At 43.5% G+C, this 19,031-nt stretch overlaps 1 protein-coding gene across 2 annotated transcripts in view; it reads right to left on the bottom strand.

Moving 5' to 3' along the window:
• Nucleotides 1-6,737: 6,737 nt before the first annotated feature.
• Nucleotides 6,738-19,031, bottom strand: part of LOC130927906 (zinc finger protein OZF-like) — a 37,912-nt gene continuing 25,618 nt past the window's right edge. For both annotated transcript variants that reach the window (XR_009066541.1, XM_057854022.1), the window contains exons 2-3: nucleotides 18,926-19,009; nucleotides 6,738-12,673 (exon numbers count right to left, since the gene is read on the bottom strand). Coding sequence is in view for 1 of the 2 variants with exons in the window: in XM_057854022.1 (XP_057710005.1) it covers nucleotides 11,346-12,673; nucleotides 18,926-19,009 (1,412 nt within the window). In the remaining variant the exon portion in view is untranslated. The remainder of the gene's footprint in view (nucleotides 12,674-18,925; nucleotides 19,010-19,031) is intronic.

Below are 19,031 nucleotides of genomic sequence, written 5' to 3' on the forward strand. Positions count from 1 at the left end.
AATTTTCACATATTTCCTGAAAAAGAAAAGTGACACTGTTCTAGCAACAGAAAAATTTCTCGCAGATATAGCTCCTTATGGGAAAGTAAGGTGCATCCAATCTGATAACGGGACTGAATATACTTGCAATGAGTTCCAAACATTGTTGAGAAAAAGTGAAATAAGACACGAAACATCAGCGCCGTATTCCCCACACCAGAACGGGACAGCTGAAAGAGGATGGCGTACACTATTTGAAATGTGTAGGTGCATGCTAGTCGAAAGTGGGCTACCAAAAGACCTATGGCACTATGCAGTACAAACTGCAGCAATGGTACACAACAGATGCTATAATAGACGTACAGGGCAAACTCCTTACCAGATGTTGACAAACAAGAAACCAAATATTTCCAGAATGCAAAAATTTGGGTCTGTATGTTACACATACAAACAAGACAAGGGAAAATTGGATTCTAAGTGTGGCCAAGGACATTTTGTTGGCTATGACAAAAATAGTCCAGCATATCCAGTCTACTATCCAGATACAAAGAAAGTACAAAAACATAAGCTGGTAAAGTTTGTGAACAAGGAAGTCATAGAAAAACAGACACAGACATGTGATATGGATCAAGATGAAGAATACAACATGATGGGGTTGCCAAGGGCTGATCGAGCAAGTGTAGAGGCAAAAAACAGAACTGAAGATCCTGTAGAACCAAGTGCACATAGTGAGAGTCCAAAGGAAGTGACACAATGTGAACTTGAGAGTAGAAGATATCCCTCAAGAGAGAGGAGAAAACCAAGTCATTTAGAAGACTTCATAACAGAAGTCAGAGGTATTGATGGAGTTCATACCACTGTAGACTACTGCTACAGGATGGTAGTTGGTATACCTCAAACATACCAGGAGGCCATGAGTTCCAATAACTCAAAAGATTGGTCAAAAGCCATGGATGAAGAAATTCAGTCACTAAACGAAAATAAAACATTTACCTTGGTAACACTGCCAAAAGGCAAGAAAACAGTGGGGGGTAAATGGGTTTATGCACTCAAAAAGGATGAAGATGGGAGGGATAAGTACAAAGCACGATTTGTGGCTAAGGGATTTAACCAGAGAATGGGAATAGACTATGGAGAGACATTTTCACCCACAGCAAATTTGACAAGAGTGGTGTTACAGAAAGCGGCACAAGAGAGGCTGTTGTTACATCAGATGGATGTTAAGACAGCATACTTACATGCTCCTATTGACTATGACATATACATAAACCCACCTGATAGCTATGAAGAAAAAGATGGTCTAGTCTACAAACTTGAAAAAATCACTGTAAGGGCTCAAACAATCAGGCCGGAATTGGAACAGGGTTTTACATGAATGGTTAACTGACAACAATTTCACACAAAACCAAGCTGAACACTGTGTTTATACAAAAGAGCAAAAGGATGAGAAGGTAATCATCGTCATATGGGTCGATGACTTACTTATTGCTGCTAGCAATGACTGTATTCTGAAGCAAACAAAGGAGACGTTGGCAGAGAAGTTCAGAATGAAAGACCTGGGACAGCTTAAACATTTTCTGGGCATCGATTTCATTCAAACTCAAGATTGTGTAAAAATGTCACAGGAAAAGTACTCAAACAAGATACTAGAGCGCTTTGATATGCTTGACTGCAAAATCAGAGAAACACCCTGTGAACAAAAACTTGACTATTCCGAGGATGCAATAAAAATGAGCAACGTGAGGATGTATAGGGAAGCAGTTGGTGGCCTTATATATCTAACTGTTTGCACAAGACCTGACTTAAGCTATGTGGTAAGCAGGTTATCGCAGTACTTTAATGAACCCACGGAGGAGCAGTGGACTACTGTGAAACATGTCTAAAAGGTACTTCCGAAAAGGGCCTTAGTTTCAAAAGAGACGACAATGCAAAACTTGGTATTCAGGCATATAGTGATGCTGACTGGGCAGCTGATACTAGCGACAGGCCCAGTACTTCAGGATACTGTGTTTTCTTGAGCAAGAAGAGTTCTCCAATTTCTTGGAAAACAAAGAAACAACCTACAGTCGCACTATCTACCTGTGAAGCTGAATATATGGCACTGGCTTCAACCATACAAGAATGCCTATATTTAGAACAACTACTAGGTAGCATTGATCATTATCAGTACACTCCAACAATTGTACACGATGACAACCAAGGGACAATCGCTCTTGCCAAAATCCTGTTAACAGACAGAGATGCAAGCACGTAGACATAAAATATCATTTTATTAGATCTACTGTGAATCAGGGAAGAGTAACATTGACGTATTGTCCAACTGGTGACATGATAGCTGATATCATGACAAAACCTGTAACAAAGTTAAAATTGAAGAAGTTTGACAGTGCTATTCTTGGAATTTGAAATGTAAAATTTCATTTGGTTGTTAAAAAGGCATCAACATGAGAACAAGTGGGGGTGTTGAGAGAAATGGTGGAGGAAATGTTTTGTATTCATAAATGTGTCCTCAGTTGATGTTGAATTAATGTTCCTATTGCTTGTTATTATTGACATATTATCTTTTCGCCACAAGATGGCAGGATGGGACTTAATTGTCTAAAGTGCTACATTTATTACTTCTTTGGAGTTTGACTTTGATGACTTGGATTTGTGGGATTGCCTGTGAAGACAGCAATGAGAGAGGAGGTATCCGCATGTCAATGGAAATTAAATACGCCGAGTTTTGGCTAAAAGACAACTTATTCACCGTCAATTCTTCCTACGAATGCAACGTTGAGCTGCAACCACCTCAACAAATGGCTTCTGGTTTTTGAAATGTAAATAAACCTATTGTGATAAAACAACTAAATTGCAATAACTGCATTAACCATCAAAGTGGGGTCTAACTGTAACTGTAGTCTTGAAACAAATCTGGATAAGGAAAAACATTGCAATTTAATAATGCAAACTGGTTAAACTTAAAGGGGAACTTTGAAGTAAGGTTGGCCAACCATGTTTTTGAATAATATCAATGGCTAAACAATTATAAGCATATTTTCATTATTTTTTTTAACGCAACCCTTCCAGATTCTTTGTTTAACCCATAGCAACGCCTTGACAACGAAAATGCTTTTCTTCGGCAATCTTCGGAAATTACGTCACACCGGGAAGTGCGAGGGAAGTCCGCCATAGAACAGTATTGTTTGTTGCACTGTTTCTCGGTAAGATGCCACGGCGGTGTGTGGCGATGTTTTGTTCTCACTCAGACGAAAAGTTGTATGAGTGGCCAAAGGATAGCAGGGCACGTAAATGGACATCTTTCGTTCGCACGAAGCGAATGAATTTCATGCCATCATCGAGTAGTGTTCTCTGCTGCAAACACTTCGAAGATGCCTGCTTCCTTAACCGGTCTGCTTATGATCAAGGATTTGCCAAAAAGTGTGATTTTTGGATAGATGACTGATGACTTTGTCAAAGCAGAGGCTGCCAACTGTTGTGGAATGAACAGTATAAGCTAGCGACGTTAGCCGCGGCTATTCCCGATCATAGTTGTTGTTGCGTTCGCTAGGTTAAGCGTGTTTAAATTGTGCGTCATCTACGATCTTGTCCGAAAGGGTTAATCCACTATCAATCGGGAAAGGGGTGTGGATGTGCACATAAGCGGGTCGGCGTCGCGATAATTCACCGTCACGTTGCAGATAGCCTTCTAGTTTGTGTTTCGCCGCTTTGCGAGAGCCGCTGACAGGTGACAAGTGTTGCTTTTAATGTCTGGCAGCGAATCAGCGAGCGCGCAGGCCACGCATGGGAAATGTAGTCTCGGGACAACACTGAATTGGTGCTTTGTAATCTGTTCGCTTGTGTGAAAAAACTACATTTCCTCACACCATTAGACGCCACTTTGTTTTCTTATTGATGCCACAAAAAAGTGGAGAAAGTCATCGGCGACTGTGATATGGTGGATATTATTTAGTTGTAATACGGGAGTTGACCAGTAGAGTGTACGCATGTCATTTAGATGTGTTATTGTTTGTGCCTTACTCCTTCACTAAGAGAAAAACGTTATTGTTTAGAGTCACTTGGCAAGACGTTGAGTAAAGTTGTAAAAGCCAATAAAGGTGTCGTGTGGGTCACTCGGTCAAGATATAACAACGACTCATCTCCTTCTCTCTCCCCCCCCCCCCCCCCCAACGTTTTTGTTTTATTATTTAATATGCACGAGAGCTGCCGGATCTGGCAAAATGAACATGAAGTCTGATTTTTTTTTTTTTAACAATGTCATCAGATAGACAAAACCATAAAATTATGTGCAAATGCCTGCATCTTCAAATCATGAAAATAATAACAGCCTATAGAGCCTACCCACGTACCACGTGCTCGCTGTATGGTTCCGCCCACTTGTCCGTCATTTTGACTCTGTATTAGCATTGTTTTCAATTGATGGCGGAATTTAAAGTGCATTTCATGGAAGACCCGGTGCTTTCTGATGCTGCAAACTCACTGGATCTGTTGCATAAAAGGCGTTATGTGGAAAAGCTTCGTTCTATACAGTCGCCAGATCCATATTTGATGCCTAAATCGATGATTTTTGACCGGCTGCCTTCACCGTCTCTGCCTGACCCTGATATTTACAACTATCTTGTCCACACAAAATCAGCCTATTCTCACGAAAGTTTGAAAAACTTTAAGAGCTTGGAGGCTTATAAATGCTACGTTGCTGGTTGGGTGAAACAGGTCCTCGTACACGAAAATTCGGCAGGAATCTTGTGCTCGGAAGGTGAGTTACGAAATTTTCAATTCAAAATCTTTTGTTCTTGCTAACATCCACTGTCAAGTCGAATGTATTTCATGTCATTTGTCAATGGAGCTAGGGCTTTTAATGTTTATATGGTTCAGCGATAGCACTCACTACATACATACGTGTATGTTGTCGGCGATTAGCCTAGCAATGATCTTAATTGTGGTTATTTGTCAGCCCCGTAGACGAGGCCAGTTTCTTTCACTTGGTACCAGCTAAATATTATTCAAAAAATAACGATGGTGGAAGAAAGGGAAGTCACAAACATCTTGAATTTGAAACTATGTCGTACTACGTCGTATGTTGTCGGCGATTAGCCTCGCAATGATCTTAATTGTGGTTATTTGTCAGCCCCGTAGACGAGGCCAGTTTCTTTCACTTGGTACCAGCTAAATATTATAAAAAAAATAACGATGGTGGAAGAAAGGGAAGTCACAAACATCTTGAATTTGAAACTATGTCGTACTACGTCGTATGTTGTCGGCGATTAGCCTAGCAATGATCTTAATTGTGGTTATTTGTCAGCCCCGTAGACGAGGCCAGTTTCTTTCACTTGGTACCAGCTAAATATTATTCAAAAAATAACGATGGTGGAAGAAAGGGAAGTCACAAACATTTTGAATTTAAAACTATGTCGTACTACGTCGTATGTTGTCGGCGATTAGCCTAGCAATGATCTTAATTGTGGTTGTCAGGCCAAAACCCTCTAAATATATATTAAATGCATCTTACCGGATATAAAATGACTACTACATAGTCTGTGGTGATTTTTTGGTGTCCAGTTTTCACGTCGAATTGCAGCCGTCCATTTCGCGCTCCTCTTTGGATCCCTCGGAATACGGTAAAATTTCAAGTCTCTCCTTCCATCTTCTCTGTTAGTGCAACCAACAGCCACTCACGCCTTCACCATTTTGATTATTAATGTTAAGGAGCAGAAAAACACGCCGTAAATAGGAGAAATGTACGTAGCCGTAACAGGTTAACACTATGTTTTGACGGACAAGTGGGCGGAACCATACAGCGAGCACGTGGTACGTGTGTAGGTTCTATATCTTACCAATGTTGTAATCTCGATGGGTCTTGTATCCATTCCATGTCAGGAAGTCTAGGCACATTGTTGGCATCCTGACTGGCGTCTGGCTAATAACATAAAATTCCAATCTCCTCTTCTTCCTCCAACTCTTCAAAAACTTGGATCTCCTCCCTTGCGCTTGATCTATCGCTTATATAGCTGTTTGGATCATTGTTTGAAGGGCTTTGTATGGCGGCCGTATGTATGGAGGTGCCATCGCGTTCCCGGTGTGACGTATTACTTCCGGGTTCATCCCCTTTCAGGCTCGAACTTCAGAAACGCGACTATTTTGTCAAATATACAACATATAAATTATTTTTTCATGCTTTATTTGTTGGACAATGTTTAATTACTTTACTTGTGACCCTATTTGGCATGTGAAGAAATTAGTTCCAACTACAGCTTTAAGAGTAGCAGAGATCTGTCATGACATAACATTACTCAAGTTCAGCATTCGCATCAATGATAACTGGCGCCATCTAGCGTCGTGAATGGGTATAATGTCTAGACCCCGAATATAAGTCGACTCCCACTTTTTCAGTCTTATTTCAATGAAAAAACACCGTCTTATATTCGGGCCAATATGGTATATCTCGGTAAATTCCTGTGTAAGGTGACGCAGATTTAGCCGTGTCACAGGTTTCACACGTTGGGGAAATGTCCCAGGAATAAACCGCGTTGTGTGATTGTGGCGGGCATGATATGAACATATGATGCCCCCTACACATTTCTGACTACCCTCTTACATGCCTGCCTACAACCGGCCCTGTAAGTGGCTGTGTTCATAATAGTCCAATGTGACAAAAAAATAATAGTTTTGAGTTTTTGTACAGGTGCAAAAAAGAAAAAAAAATACTCAAGTACAAAAGTAATGGCTTTAAAATTTACAAAAGTATATTCCCCCCAATGCAAAAATTTAATATCATTGGCCAAGCCTCTCTTCAAATGATCCTTCCGAGTGAATCCTTGCAGGTGAGCTTTACCAAATGTAAAACGGGAATATGTTCTTGTATGTCTGCAAATCTGTCTTGTACTGATTTACAGTATGTTGGTGCCAAGCATGCGAGAAAGTGATACTGAGATGTCATCATGTACATTTTTATTATTTTCAATTATTTCTATGTGTGATGTGTATTTTCATATTTAGACACACAACCATATTTAAATAAATTTTGTACACCATACTTGTGAATGATTCCAACCTTTGCGTACATATTTTTTGTCTAATTCCATTTTTGCCATGATTCAGATTTAGGAAGTGTGGTAGCGAATTGGTTGATATTCAGCCATTTATGATCATGGTGTGCATTTTTTATTTTATAACTTACATTGCATAGTAGGTTGTGATATTTTGAATAAAAGACACATAAGCTTTTAGCTAAATTTTATATTTTATTGTGCTGTGTACAAAAAACATAATGAAGCGTTTCAAGAAATAAGCTACATTTCTCACTCTGAATTCACCTATGTGTAGACCAGTACTTCTCAAATAGTGGGGCGTGCCCCCCTGGGGGGGCGCAGAGCGATGCCAGGGGGGGCGCATGTGACCTCGGGGAACATGCATTTTTTGTTTTTTTGCCGTACTGGAATAAAGTGTACTTGCACATCCACTCAGTAGGTGGTAGTGGCGCTCTCATTTTCAGAGTGCGCGCAGTATTTTTGAACTAAGGAAGAGCACTCAGCGCACACAGAAAAACAGATATGAAGAGCAGTGTGCCACCGCCGTTTTCGAAAGCCGTTTTCCGACCGGACTCACTCACGCAGCGACCCACTGTCTTGTCCGGTTCTCACGTCGCCGCCCGAGAAGTGCCATTTTCGGCTTGGGATCGGCACGACGACCGCCCTCACCTACGGTTCTACCTCGGCCGCCGAGAATGCGCTTTTTTCGTGCCGTTTGCCTTTTAGCTTTGACTTTTAATATAGTGGGTGATGAGGAAAGACCACTGTTTACTGTGTCTAAAAATAATTATAGCGGACAGCCAGAAGCCAAATCAATTAAGACGCCACTTAAAGACATTAGACCCCAATCTCATTGATAAGCCGCTTGATTGTTTTTCAGCGAAAACGTGCCGAATATTGCCAACAATTGTCCTGCTTTGTCAGTGTTATATCAGTAATCCACTGAGCATTGTTAGCATGCTCATTGAAAAATAACTCCACACCATTGCAAAGGAGGTAAATACTGTGAGCCGCAAAAATAAACGCTGTCCTGTCGAAGGACACTTTTTTTTCCTTTTATTCAGTTTTGTTTTTTCGGTCAAATTTTTTGGCATATTGTCCTCATGAGTGAATGTTTCTAATCAATTTTAATTTGTTATTATTTACTGATTTTATTACATTTTATTTTTCTGTATGGTCAAAAATGTACCTTGAGTGTATTTTTTACAGTTTGGATGTGACTTTTTTTTAAATTCAGGCAAATTGATGCACGTCAAGTCTTCTCTGTTACAAACAAAACAATGTTAATAAAGTTATACTTTATTATAAGTTGATCTATGTTACTTTTTCTCTTTATTAGAAAAAAAAAGGAAACAATGTTAGGCAGATGCGTATTTATAATAGTAATTTTATAGACAAATGATACTATTTACAGTGGCGGCAGAGAGTTTGGGGGGGCGCGAAACATTTACGTCTTCCTTGGGGGGGCGTGACAGAAAATAATTGAGAAGCACTGGTGTAGACTAAGGCATCAATACTTGTTTCAAATTTTTGGTAGATGTGTTTATGACATTTGATAGAGTTTGTGTTGCCAGAATTAATATAGCACTTAAAAAAAGCAATAACAGCAGCACCAGATATGCAGTTATGTGTATTCAAATCAAGAGACATTTCTGGCTGGGGATAAAAGTTCGGACAAATATTCTGAATAGAACTTTTAACTCAGAGTTTAGATGGGTATTGGCTATGAAAAAAATGCATTGAATGCGTAGCTCCAGCGTAGTGGAACGAAATCCATTTTCTAAGCACTTTTTCCATGGTGCCTATAGGCCCCAATCACATGACGTCACGACTCCGCCCCCCTGACTGGTGCCGCCATATTGTCCATCAGCTCATCGTGTTTACGTATTACCGCTACGTACAGTCCTCCTATTAATGCGTGTTTTTCTACTTGTCCAAGGAATCAACGCCTAGTAAATGAACCCAAAAACCTTCCTGACAATCGTTAACATTGATTAATCAAAATGGTGAAGGCATGTGTGGCGGTTGGTTGCAGTGACAGAGAAGATAAACGGTAATTTTAGTAGTTGCTGTGTGCCCATTGTTAAAAGGGCATATCTCTAAAGCAGCACAGTTTGTTTATCTTGGTCCATGATGCGTTTGTGTCGACAGCCGTTAGACAGTGACGAAAACATCAATATGATGCCAACACGATCGCAGACATCATCAGACGGAGACTAAGAAGCTCGTCGCCACAGTCGCGCAGCAAGAAGGTGAGCGCAACAACAGGTGTTGTGCCGAAAAATAGCCGCCCTGCAGAAATGTCCCCCGTGACGGGAGCGCCCACATGGAAACGACTTTCTTGTACCGTGAATATGTATTATTTTACTCTGCTTGAACTAATAAATGTCATACCTGTGTGATTGTCACTGGGATATGGTCGTGAAATCCTGTAGACTAATACATTTCTGTTCAAAGATGGTTATGTGGCCTAGTCCACGATTTGTTACTAAAATACAGTACAAATATTTTGTGTAATTTAATTATTCAAAACTGATCTTAAGAGTCGTAAATCCATTACTGTAATGCGTCCATGAAAACATTTCATGTTTCCACGTCAATAAAGCGTTATAAATAAGCGCTCCCGTCAGGGGGGACATTTCACGCGGGGCTGCTATTTTTCGGCACACACCGGCCCGTTGTCGATCAAGTTTCATTTTACAATCGTGACAACGGTGACGCTAAGCTGACCAAATGTCGGTTTATATTCGGGCCGGTGCCGATTTTGGGTACCTGACTCATCGTGATATAAACTGGAGTATGATTGGAAATTTTGTGATCTCAGGACGAGCTCTGACGCACGGGACGGGACCGGACATCAGTTTAGGCATCAAATATGGATCTGGCGACTGAATCAACCAAAGCTTTTCCTAATAACGGATTTAATGCAACTCATCCAATGAGTTTACAGCGTCTGAAAGCACCGGGGCTTCCATTATTTGCAAGTGAATCAACCTTTAGAAACTACGATCATTGACAATACAGACACACAATGACGGACAATATGGCGGCACAATACAGCGATCACGTGATTGTGTGACGTTGGTGATTGGGGTCTATACAGTAATATGTCAACGAATGTCTTTTGTATCTTATTCATTCGCAGCACTTCCTGGTCAACTATAATCTTTTGATGGTCACTTACAGTTGTAGCTGTAAGTGAAGGCCGTTTCAGTATTGAAAAACACGCACACACACCCAAACAATGTTTGAACCATTGTGATAAATTATCTAGGCCTGTCTATTGCGCCAATTTTTCCTGAATGAAATTATCAAATCGGTTTTGGGAACTATAGTTAAACTGAAGACTATGTTGTTTGTCAATGCCTCAATACTATACATGTTGTACCAACCCCCTCCCAGTTATTTAATGGCAATGCTATACAAGTCTCAAACTAAACCTTTTGTTCAATGTAAAACAATCTAACGTATTAATGGTGACTTCTTAAAATGAGCATCAACAGTTACAGCCCTGAATTCACATTGTAAGTCTTAATAAAGTCTTATATGTGATCTGACCTGAAGCCCCCTAGCCCCCCCTTAATTAACAACAAAAGGCGTGTGTGTGGCCCCCCCTTAATTAACAACAAAAGGCGTGTGTGTGGCTTACTTGTAGTCAATGTCAATGTTGTTAAAAAGCCACGTCGACGCAAGGTTTATAATTTTTTGCAACGTCGTTGGACGGACCCTGCAGAGAAAGCCATCGCCTGACGCAGGCTCTGTAAATTTCCCACAGTTTTTGTCTAAATTGCATGTCTTCGCCCTGAACACATAAACAGATGCATATAGCATCGTTTTCGATGTCTTTTAAAGGCTGTTTCCAATGTCTTTTGTTAATATTTGTTCGTGTCGGCGCTGGATGCGGTTGACGCCAAGTTGTTTTCTTTAAACCATGGCAACAATCCTTGTCTCCTATTGGTGCACATGACGTAAAACCACTTCACTCACTGACTATGCTACTACACCGTCTAAATATCACTGCACCAGTTTATTATTATTTTTTTAAAGTGACAAAAAGGCTAATTATCAATTTTTTTTTTGGGGGGGGGGTATTTTCTTGGGTACTAATTAGCAATATATATTTATAATAAAGCGGAGTTCATGTAGCCACTTGAGTGGCACGAAATCCATTTTCTAAGCACTTTTTCCATGGTCCCAATACAGCCTAGTTGGCTGTTGAGTGACTCCTTTCTCACAAACTGAGCAGGAAAAAGCTTTTTCTCCGGTGTGGGGTCTTTCGTGTATTTGTAAGATTTTCTTGTCACTGTATCTTTGACCGCAAAAAGAGCAGGAAAAAGATTAGTCTCTAGTGTGGGTTTTTTCGTGTCTTTTTTCATGTCTTTTTGAGGTGCTCTTTTGACTGAATCTTTGACCACAAACAGAGCAGGGAAAAGGTTTTTCACCAGTGTGGGTTCTTGTGTGTATTTTCAAGTGTTGCTTTTGAGCGAATCTTTGATCACAAACTGGGCAGGAAAAAGGTTTTTCTCCGGTGTGGGTTCTTTGGTGTGTTGTTAAGGTGTTCTTGTGACCGAATCTTTGACCACAAACTGAACAGGAAAAAGGTTTTTCTCCCGTGTGGGTTCTTGTGTGTGTGTTTAATTGACCCTTTTGACTGAATCTTTGACCACAAACCGGGCAGGAAAAAGGTTTTTCTCCCGTGTGGGTTCTTTCGTGTGTTTGTAAGGTATTCTTGAGACTGAATCTTTGACCACAAACTGAGCAGGAAAAAGGTTTGTCTCCAGAGTGGGTAGTTTCGTGTATTTTTAAGACGCTCTTGTGACTGAATCTTTGACCACAAACTGAGCAGGAAAAAGGTTTATCCCCGGTGTGGATTCTAGTGTGTATGTTCAAGGTTTGCTTTTGAGCAAATGTTTGACCACAAACTGAGCAGGAAAAAGGTTTTTCTCCCGTGTGGGTTCTTATGTGTAAGTTCAAGTGATGCTTTTGAGCAAATATTTGACCACAAAATGAGCAGGAAAAAGGTTTTTCACCAGTGTGTGTTCTTGTGTGTAAGTTCAAGTATTGCTTTGCAGCAAATCTTTGACCACAAACTGGGCAGGAAAAAGGTTTTTCTCCAGTGTGGGTTCTTTCGTGTATTTCTAAGGTGTACTTGCGAGTGAATCTTTGATCACAAACTGAGCAGGAAAAAGGTTTTTCACCAGTGTGGCTCCTCATATGGGTACGACAAGTAAACTTATTAGCAAAGGTTTTCCCACACTGAGAGCATTTGCAGAGTTTGTCATCATGGTGAGATTTCTTATGACCATCATCATTAGAAGGTGCGTGTGACTTGGCGCCATTTCTGTCTGATGGAGCGATGAAAATGTCTGCTTGCAATCTTTCTATTGAGCTGCTGCTGCCGCTTGGAGGCTCCGCCCCTCTGCTGGCCTCACTCAGACCATCTTCACTCTTCAAGGGCTCACCACTCGATCCGGTGATACCTTCCTCCTCTTTAACATATGGCAGCTCCTCCTCTTCCTCCTCCTTTTTGATTGGAAGTTGCTCTTCTTTGACCTGTTGACAGGGCTCTGGCTCCTCCTCCTCTTTGATTTGGGGAAGCTCAACATCCTCTTTAATGTAAGGAGATTCTGGCTGCTGCCGCTCATCATCAAGACATTTTTCGAAAGCTGCAAGACACAAGAAAACAATTGAAATTTTTTATGGACCACCACCGCGTCAACGGCCAGTCTTTCCTTTGTGCAAAACATGGAGAAGTCAAGTACAGTGATCCCGTGCGACTTCGATGTTCAGGTTGCAAGGATTTATCATGCGGTTTTAAAGTTTTCATGATAAAAAAGTGAGAAAAGACATGCGGTTTAATTTTGAGGTGCAAGATACATTATTAGGCATAGAGAGAGAAAAAAAAAGGTGCTTGTCGCTTTTAACCGATGTGCACAAGCGCACTGGGCATTGTATAGGACGTCTCGCCGCGAAGGAAGGAATTGCAGAACACCAGTGAGTAGCGACATGAATGATACGGCCAAACACTGCTAAGATGCGTGCCAACTACACACACGATAAGAAAATATCACACATTGTGAATTTATGACAGCTCCTCCGTTGGCATCCCAAGGCGTTCCCAGGCCAGCTGAGAGACATTGTCTCTCCAGCGTGTCCTGGGTCGTCCCCGGGGCCTCCCGCCGGTGGGACATGCCCGGAACACCTCTCCGGGGAGGCATCCGAACCAGAGCCCGAGCCACCTCAGCTTGCTCCTCTCAACGCAGAGGAATAGCGGCTCGACGCTGTGTCCCTCCCGGATGACCAAGCTTCTCACCCCATCTCTAAGGGAGAGCCCGAACACCCTGTGGAGAAAACTCATTTCAGCCGCTTATATCTGGGATCTTGTTCTTTCGGTCACGACCCACAGCTCGTGACCATGGGTGAGGGTGGGAACGTAGATCGACTGGTAAATCGAGAGCTTTGCCTTTCCGTTCAGCTCCTTCTTCACCACTACGGACCGGTAGAGTCTGCATTACTGCAGACGCTGCACCGATCCACCCTTTTCCGACTGAGGACCATGGTCTCGGATTTGGAGGTGCTGATCTTCCTCCCAACCGCTTCACACTTGGCTGCGAAGCGCTCCAGTGAGATTTGGAGGTCATGGTTTGATAAAGCCAACAGTACTACATCATCTGCAAAAAGCAGATATTCAATGCTGAGGTCACCAAACCGGACCCCCTCAACGCTTTGGCTGTGCCTAGAAATTCCATCCATAAAAATTATGAACAGAATCGGTGACAAAGGGCAGCTTTGGCGGAGTCCAACCCTCACTGGAAACTAATTCGACTTACTGCCGGCAATGCAGACCAAACTCCGGTCGTACAGGGACCGAACAGCCCTGACCAAGGGGCTCGGTACCCCGTACTTCCAGAGCACCCTCTACAGGACTCCCCGAGGCACACGGTCAAACGCCTTCTCCAGATCCACAACACATGTAGGCTGTTTGGGCGAACTCCCATGCACCCTCGAGGACCCTGCCAAGGGTGTAGAGCTGGTCCACTGTTCCACGACCACACTGCTTCTCCTAAATCCGAGATTCGACTTCCCGATAGGCATGTGCCGGTTACCGGTTTCAAGGTTTACCATGGTATGAAAACGTCACTGTTTCAAAACCACTACAATTTTCCGTCATACCGTAGTACGGTATTCCCTTTTTTACAAGTCTCAAAAATGCAGCCAGAAGTATCTTGGAGTGGCAGCACTCACCCCTCCCTCTCCGGTTGTTGATGTGTGTGTGTCAGTGACGGTATTCTGCTAAACACCAAAAAAGAAACACTCCCAACAAAAGGCGTACTTTTCTTGAATTTATGGAGGTCTCAAATCATGGTGACTGTAATATACAGTTTTAAAACGTTGTACAATAGTATTTTACACGTGTGAGTAGGTTCATTAGCACAAACACAACAGAATGTGAGGAAGTCATCCATGAAAAAGTTCGCCAAAAACAAAACACACATTTTCCTTTCAAATTCAAAATACAAATTAACTAAACACTTACAAAGACGAATGTTAGCCTAGTCTTAGCTGGGAGAGCAACTTCTTCGAGGTTATAAATCTCACGGCCACTGAGAAACAAGCTTGAATGAAGGAAAAGGAAAAACATCAAAGATCGCTAATTGCGACAGATGATCTTGCCCTAAGCACAAATGTACGCTCGCTGGACAAGGAGAGGTCTTACTCCCAGTGTTTTTAGATGAAACCTTTACACAACAACATTCACATTTTTTAACTAACTTATCCATTTTTAGCTTATTAACTTATGAATTCTGCGTCTTTTTAACACTTAACACAAAGGCATGACATGTAGACTAGAGTTGACACAGAGGCTGAAAATGGCGAAACTTCCCTTGAGCTTTTGCCCCCTCAAAAAAAAAAAAAAAAAAAAAAAAGTACAGTCAATATTTTTCAATTTTATTTAGAAGTGTTTTTACTTTTTTATAGCAATTAATTTAGTTCTTGCTCCAATTTTGAGCAACCTGAGCTGTGGCTGTGGGTAGTCTATAAGTTCTATTTATTTTAATTTTATTTAAAATATTTTTTTGTTTATTTATTTATTTTAACATAATATTCATGTTCCAATTTGCAAATATTGTCTGAAAAATAAAAAAATCCCGGAAAAAAAAGTTTTTTTGTTGTTGTATTTTTTTAACCCATAACTCTCAAAATAACACATTTTGGAGCTATAATTGCAATACCCTGATACCTTAAAACCGCGGTATTTTTGCTCACGGTTATCGTACCATCAAAATCTCATACCGGCACATGCCTACTTCCCGATGGACCTTCCTCTCAAGCACCCGTGAATAGACTTTACCAGGGAGGGCTGAGGAATGTGATCGGTCTGTAATTGGAACACACTCTCCGGTCCGCCTTCTTAAATATGGGGACCACCACCCCGGTCTGCCAATCCAGAGGCACTGTCCACACGATGTTGTAGAGGCGTGTCAGCCACGACAGCCCTACAACATCCAGAGCCTTTAGGAACTCTGGGTGGATCTCATCTAACCCCCCGGTTCTTGTCTTGAGGAACTTTCTAACCATCTCAGTGACAGTGACGAGCCCACCTCGGAGTCCACAGACTCTGCTTCCGCAAAGGAAGGTGTGTCGGTGGAATTGAGGAGGGCTTCGAAGTATTCTCCCCACCGACTCACGACATCTCGAGTCGAGGTCAGCAGTACCCCATTCTCACTATACACTATGTTAATGGTGCACTGCTTTCCTCTCCTCAGACGCCGGATGGTGGACCAGAATTTCCTCGAAATTGTCCGGAAGCGCAGCCTATCCCTCCTCCCGCAGCCCTGCAAAGGAGCCATCGGGATCCAGGGTGGTCCCCTGGGCCACCAGCGCACCCATCAACCGGCCTTCAGGGATGGTAAGAGGGGACGCACCACCACCCCCATGCCCACCCCCAGACCCCCCCGCCCACTTGGCCCAGGAGCCACAGCCCCCCAACCGGCACGTCACGCCACGGGACCCCTAGCAGCCCACAAAGGCCAGGGAAGGGCAGGGTCCCTCGCTGGAGCTGCAACATCCAGCGGATACACCGCCGCCCAGCCAGCGACCCGCGACGGAGCACAGGGCGGGCATCCAGTCGGAGAAGAGAGGTAAAGGCGGAGGCTGGAGGACGCCGAGCAGCCACCGCGGGGCCACACGAGATCGGACCCCCGACCTCCCCCACTCCCGCGGCCGGCAGCCCAGGCAGAGGAGAGGCCACGCCCCGGGAGCCACGCCACAGAGAAAAAATGAGGGACCCACCTACCAACCTATTACTGTATTACCCAGCACCGTGATGGGATTGTGAGGGGAGGGTAGTGCAATGTATGCATTAGAATAGGAGAGTTACGCTTGGGGAAGTGGGACCGCAGCATGGAATTTCTACCCAGCCGGCCGCCCCACCGCCCTTTGCCGGAGCTCTACTGTGGAGTATGATGTGTGTGGTGCTTTTAAAAAAGGTGCGGGGATGGCGGGGCCTGTCGTGAGGAGGTAACCATGAGGCACCCCCCCCCCCCCCCCCCCCAACAGGTCCCAACAATCCCACAACCTTTGTGTGTGATGCATTAAAAACAGAGGGGAGCCGGGCTGTATGGCCCCGTCCCAACTCTCCCCGGAGATATGAATGAGTATGTAAGTACCAGGGTTAAAGATATTTACAGTGCCGAAGTAAGAAGTGCGTGACTTAAGAGGCAGGCTCCCGTGGGCGTGGTCTCGTCGAACCACCGGTCGCAGGATGAGAGAAGCACCTGGGCCCCAATCCACCCCCACCCCAGACCACCCACGACACACCCGCAACCGTCCACCCCTCCCCACGCCGCCCGAGCACCCACCCCACACCCCGAACAGGCGCTACGCAACGCGCCGGAGACCAAGTGACATCCACCTCACCGGCATGGGACAGTAAGCCTCACCCAAGGCCCCACGGGCCCCAAGAAGCCCCGCTGCAGACCCCTCTGGCAAGAGGGCAGCGGCAGCCGCCGTGGTCCAGAGAGGCAGACAGGGCTGGAGACAGACCGAGGGGACGGAGGCGCAACCCCCCCCCCCCAACCCACCCGAGGGCCAGGAGGGGTGCGCGGTATGACACCAGGGGGCACCTCCCCGGCACCCGGTACAAGAAGACGCGGCTCTGGTCGGGCCGACCCGGGAGGGAACTATGGGCTGCCGCATACACCACCCAGCCCCCACGCCACTCCTCCCCACCCCGGCCGGCCAGGGAAGGGCCGCGGCCCCGGCCCAGCACCCCCACCCGCCTGTTTGTTTTTAATTCTATTAATGGCCAGGCTCCTTCTTACTTATCGGAAATTTTAACCATCCGGAATTCCGGCAGGACTCTTTCTTCTACTAGCCAACTTCATTTGCACGTTCCTAGGTCCAAACTTAAACAGTGGGGAGACTGATCATTTGCGGTTGCTGTCCCCAGGTTGCGTAATAGTCTTCCCCCTAAAAGCCGCACCACTACAAATTTAGGCATTTTTAAATCTCGGTAAGACACACCTTTTTAGACTCACCTTTCCCCCAGATTAGTGTAGCCTGGTTATATTTCTTAATGGGTTTTTAATGTTTTCGGATTTTATTTGTTTATTTGCTGTCTGACTTTTATCGTGATGCGTTGTTTTGTTTTGTATCACACTTTCCTGCCTTTTATTTACCATGAGCCATGTTTTTGTTGTAAAGCACTTTGGGGACCTTTCGGGTTTTGTAAACAGCGATATATATATATATATATATATATATACATATATATACCGTAATTTCCGGATTACAAGCCGCTACTTTTTTCCCTCATTTTGAATCCTGCGGCGTATCCAATGATGCGGCCAATTTATCAATTTTTCTAACGACCGCCAGGAGCGCTAGAGCATAAAATGTAAGCATAAGACACGTGCAATATATGTGTCGAGGAAGACGCTAGTTTGCACTCTTACCCGTATCTTAATTTTGTGCTTTGTGCACGAATAAAAGTAGCAGACCCTCATCATTGTGCATTAGTAAAATTAGCATACCCGCATGATGGAAAATGCTAGAAGGAATGGATATGACGTGCCGAGTTGAATTGAAGGCTTGGATGGCCAGCGGCGTCAGATCGTTTACAAAAGTGGCCGTATGCGAAGAGCAACTTTTGCAAAAGTCTGACAGCGTGGAGCAGCATGAAAAAAATCCACCATCACCAGTGGGTTTCCAAAAGCCGGTCTGCTGCGTGACGAAGAGGACGACACACGCTTATGAGTGAGCTTGAGGAGTCAGCTAAGTGCCGTGTTGCTGGCGCTGATTGGAAAGAAAATTTAAGGTAATGTAACAATGACAAAGAGTAACCCGCTAAGTTAGGTTGCAATTCTTTATTTTGGAAAGTCGTCGAACAACACACGACTGCTGCCTCTAGCAGCCGACGCGCACACACAGACACACCCGCAACAACAGCACGTCTCTTGCTCTTCTGCACCTCCCTTACCTGTAAGTCACGCGCTATATCATAACCCGATTCGTTAAAGTATGGTATTAAAACTTAGAAAACTGTATTCCTTTATAAATATTTCAGTTTACTATGTGGGCACACGCGGCTTATAGGCAGGAGAGGCTTATGTGTGTACAAAATGCTTTTTTCTTTAAAAATGTACTGGGTGAGGCTTGTAATCAGGGGCGCTCAATAGTCCGGATTTTACGGTATATAAGAATTTGATTTTTTTTTTTTTTTTAAATTCCGTGGCTCTATTAGCTGACTCAGTCCCTGAACAAATCGACTTCCTTTTAATGGCGAACAAAGGGTAGTCATGGCAACGGACAGAGAAATGTGGACATGGACCTAAAATGTATTCTAACATTATCTAACATCATCTAAATGATTTCTGCTTCATCTGAAGAAAAAAAAAATCAACGCTGAGATTGACCTTGGATGAGTCCATACTCTTCCTCCTCTTTGATGCATGCAGACTCCTGGTGCTTTGGACAACGGGCTTGGTTGACATATAGATCTGCAAGACAAACACATGGGCC

The sequence above is a fragment of the Corythoichthys intestinalis genome, chromosome 13 (genome assembly GCF_030265065.1).
Source record: "Corythoichthys intestinalis isolate RoL2023-P3 chromosome 13, ASM3026506v1, whole genome shotgun sequence".
Taxonomy (NCBI): domain Eukaryota; kingdom Metazoa; phylum Chordata; class Actinopteri; order Syngnathiformes; family Syngnathidae; genus Corythoichthys; species Corythoichthys intestinalis.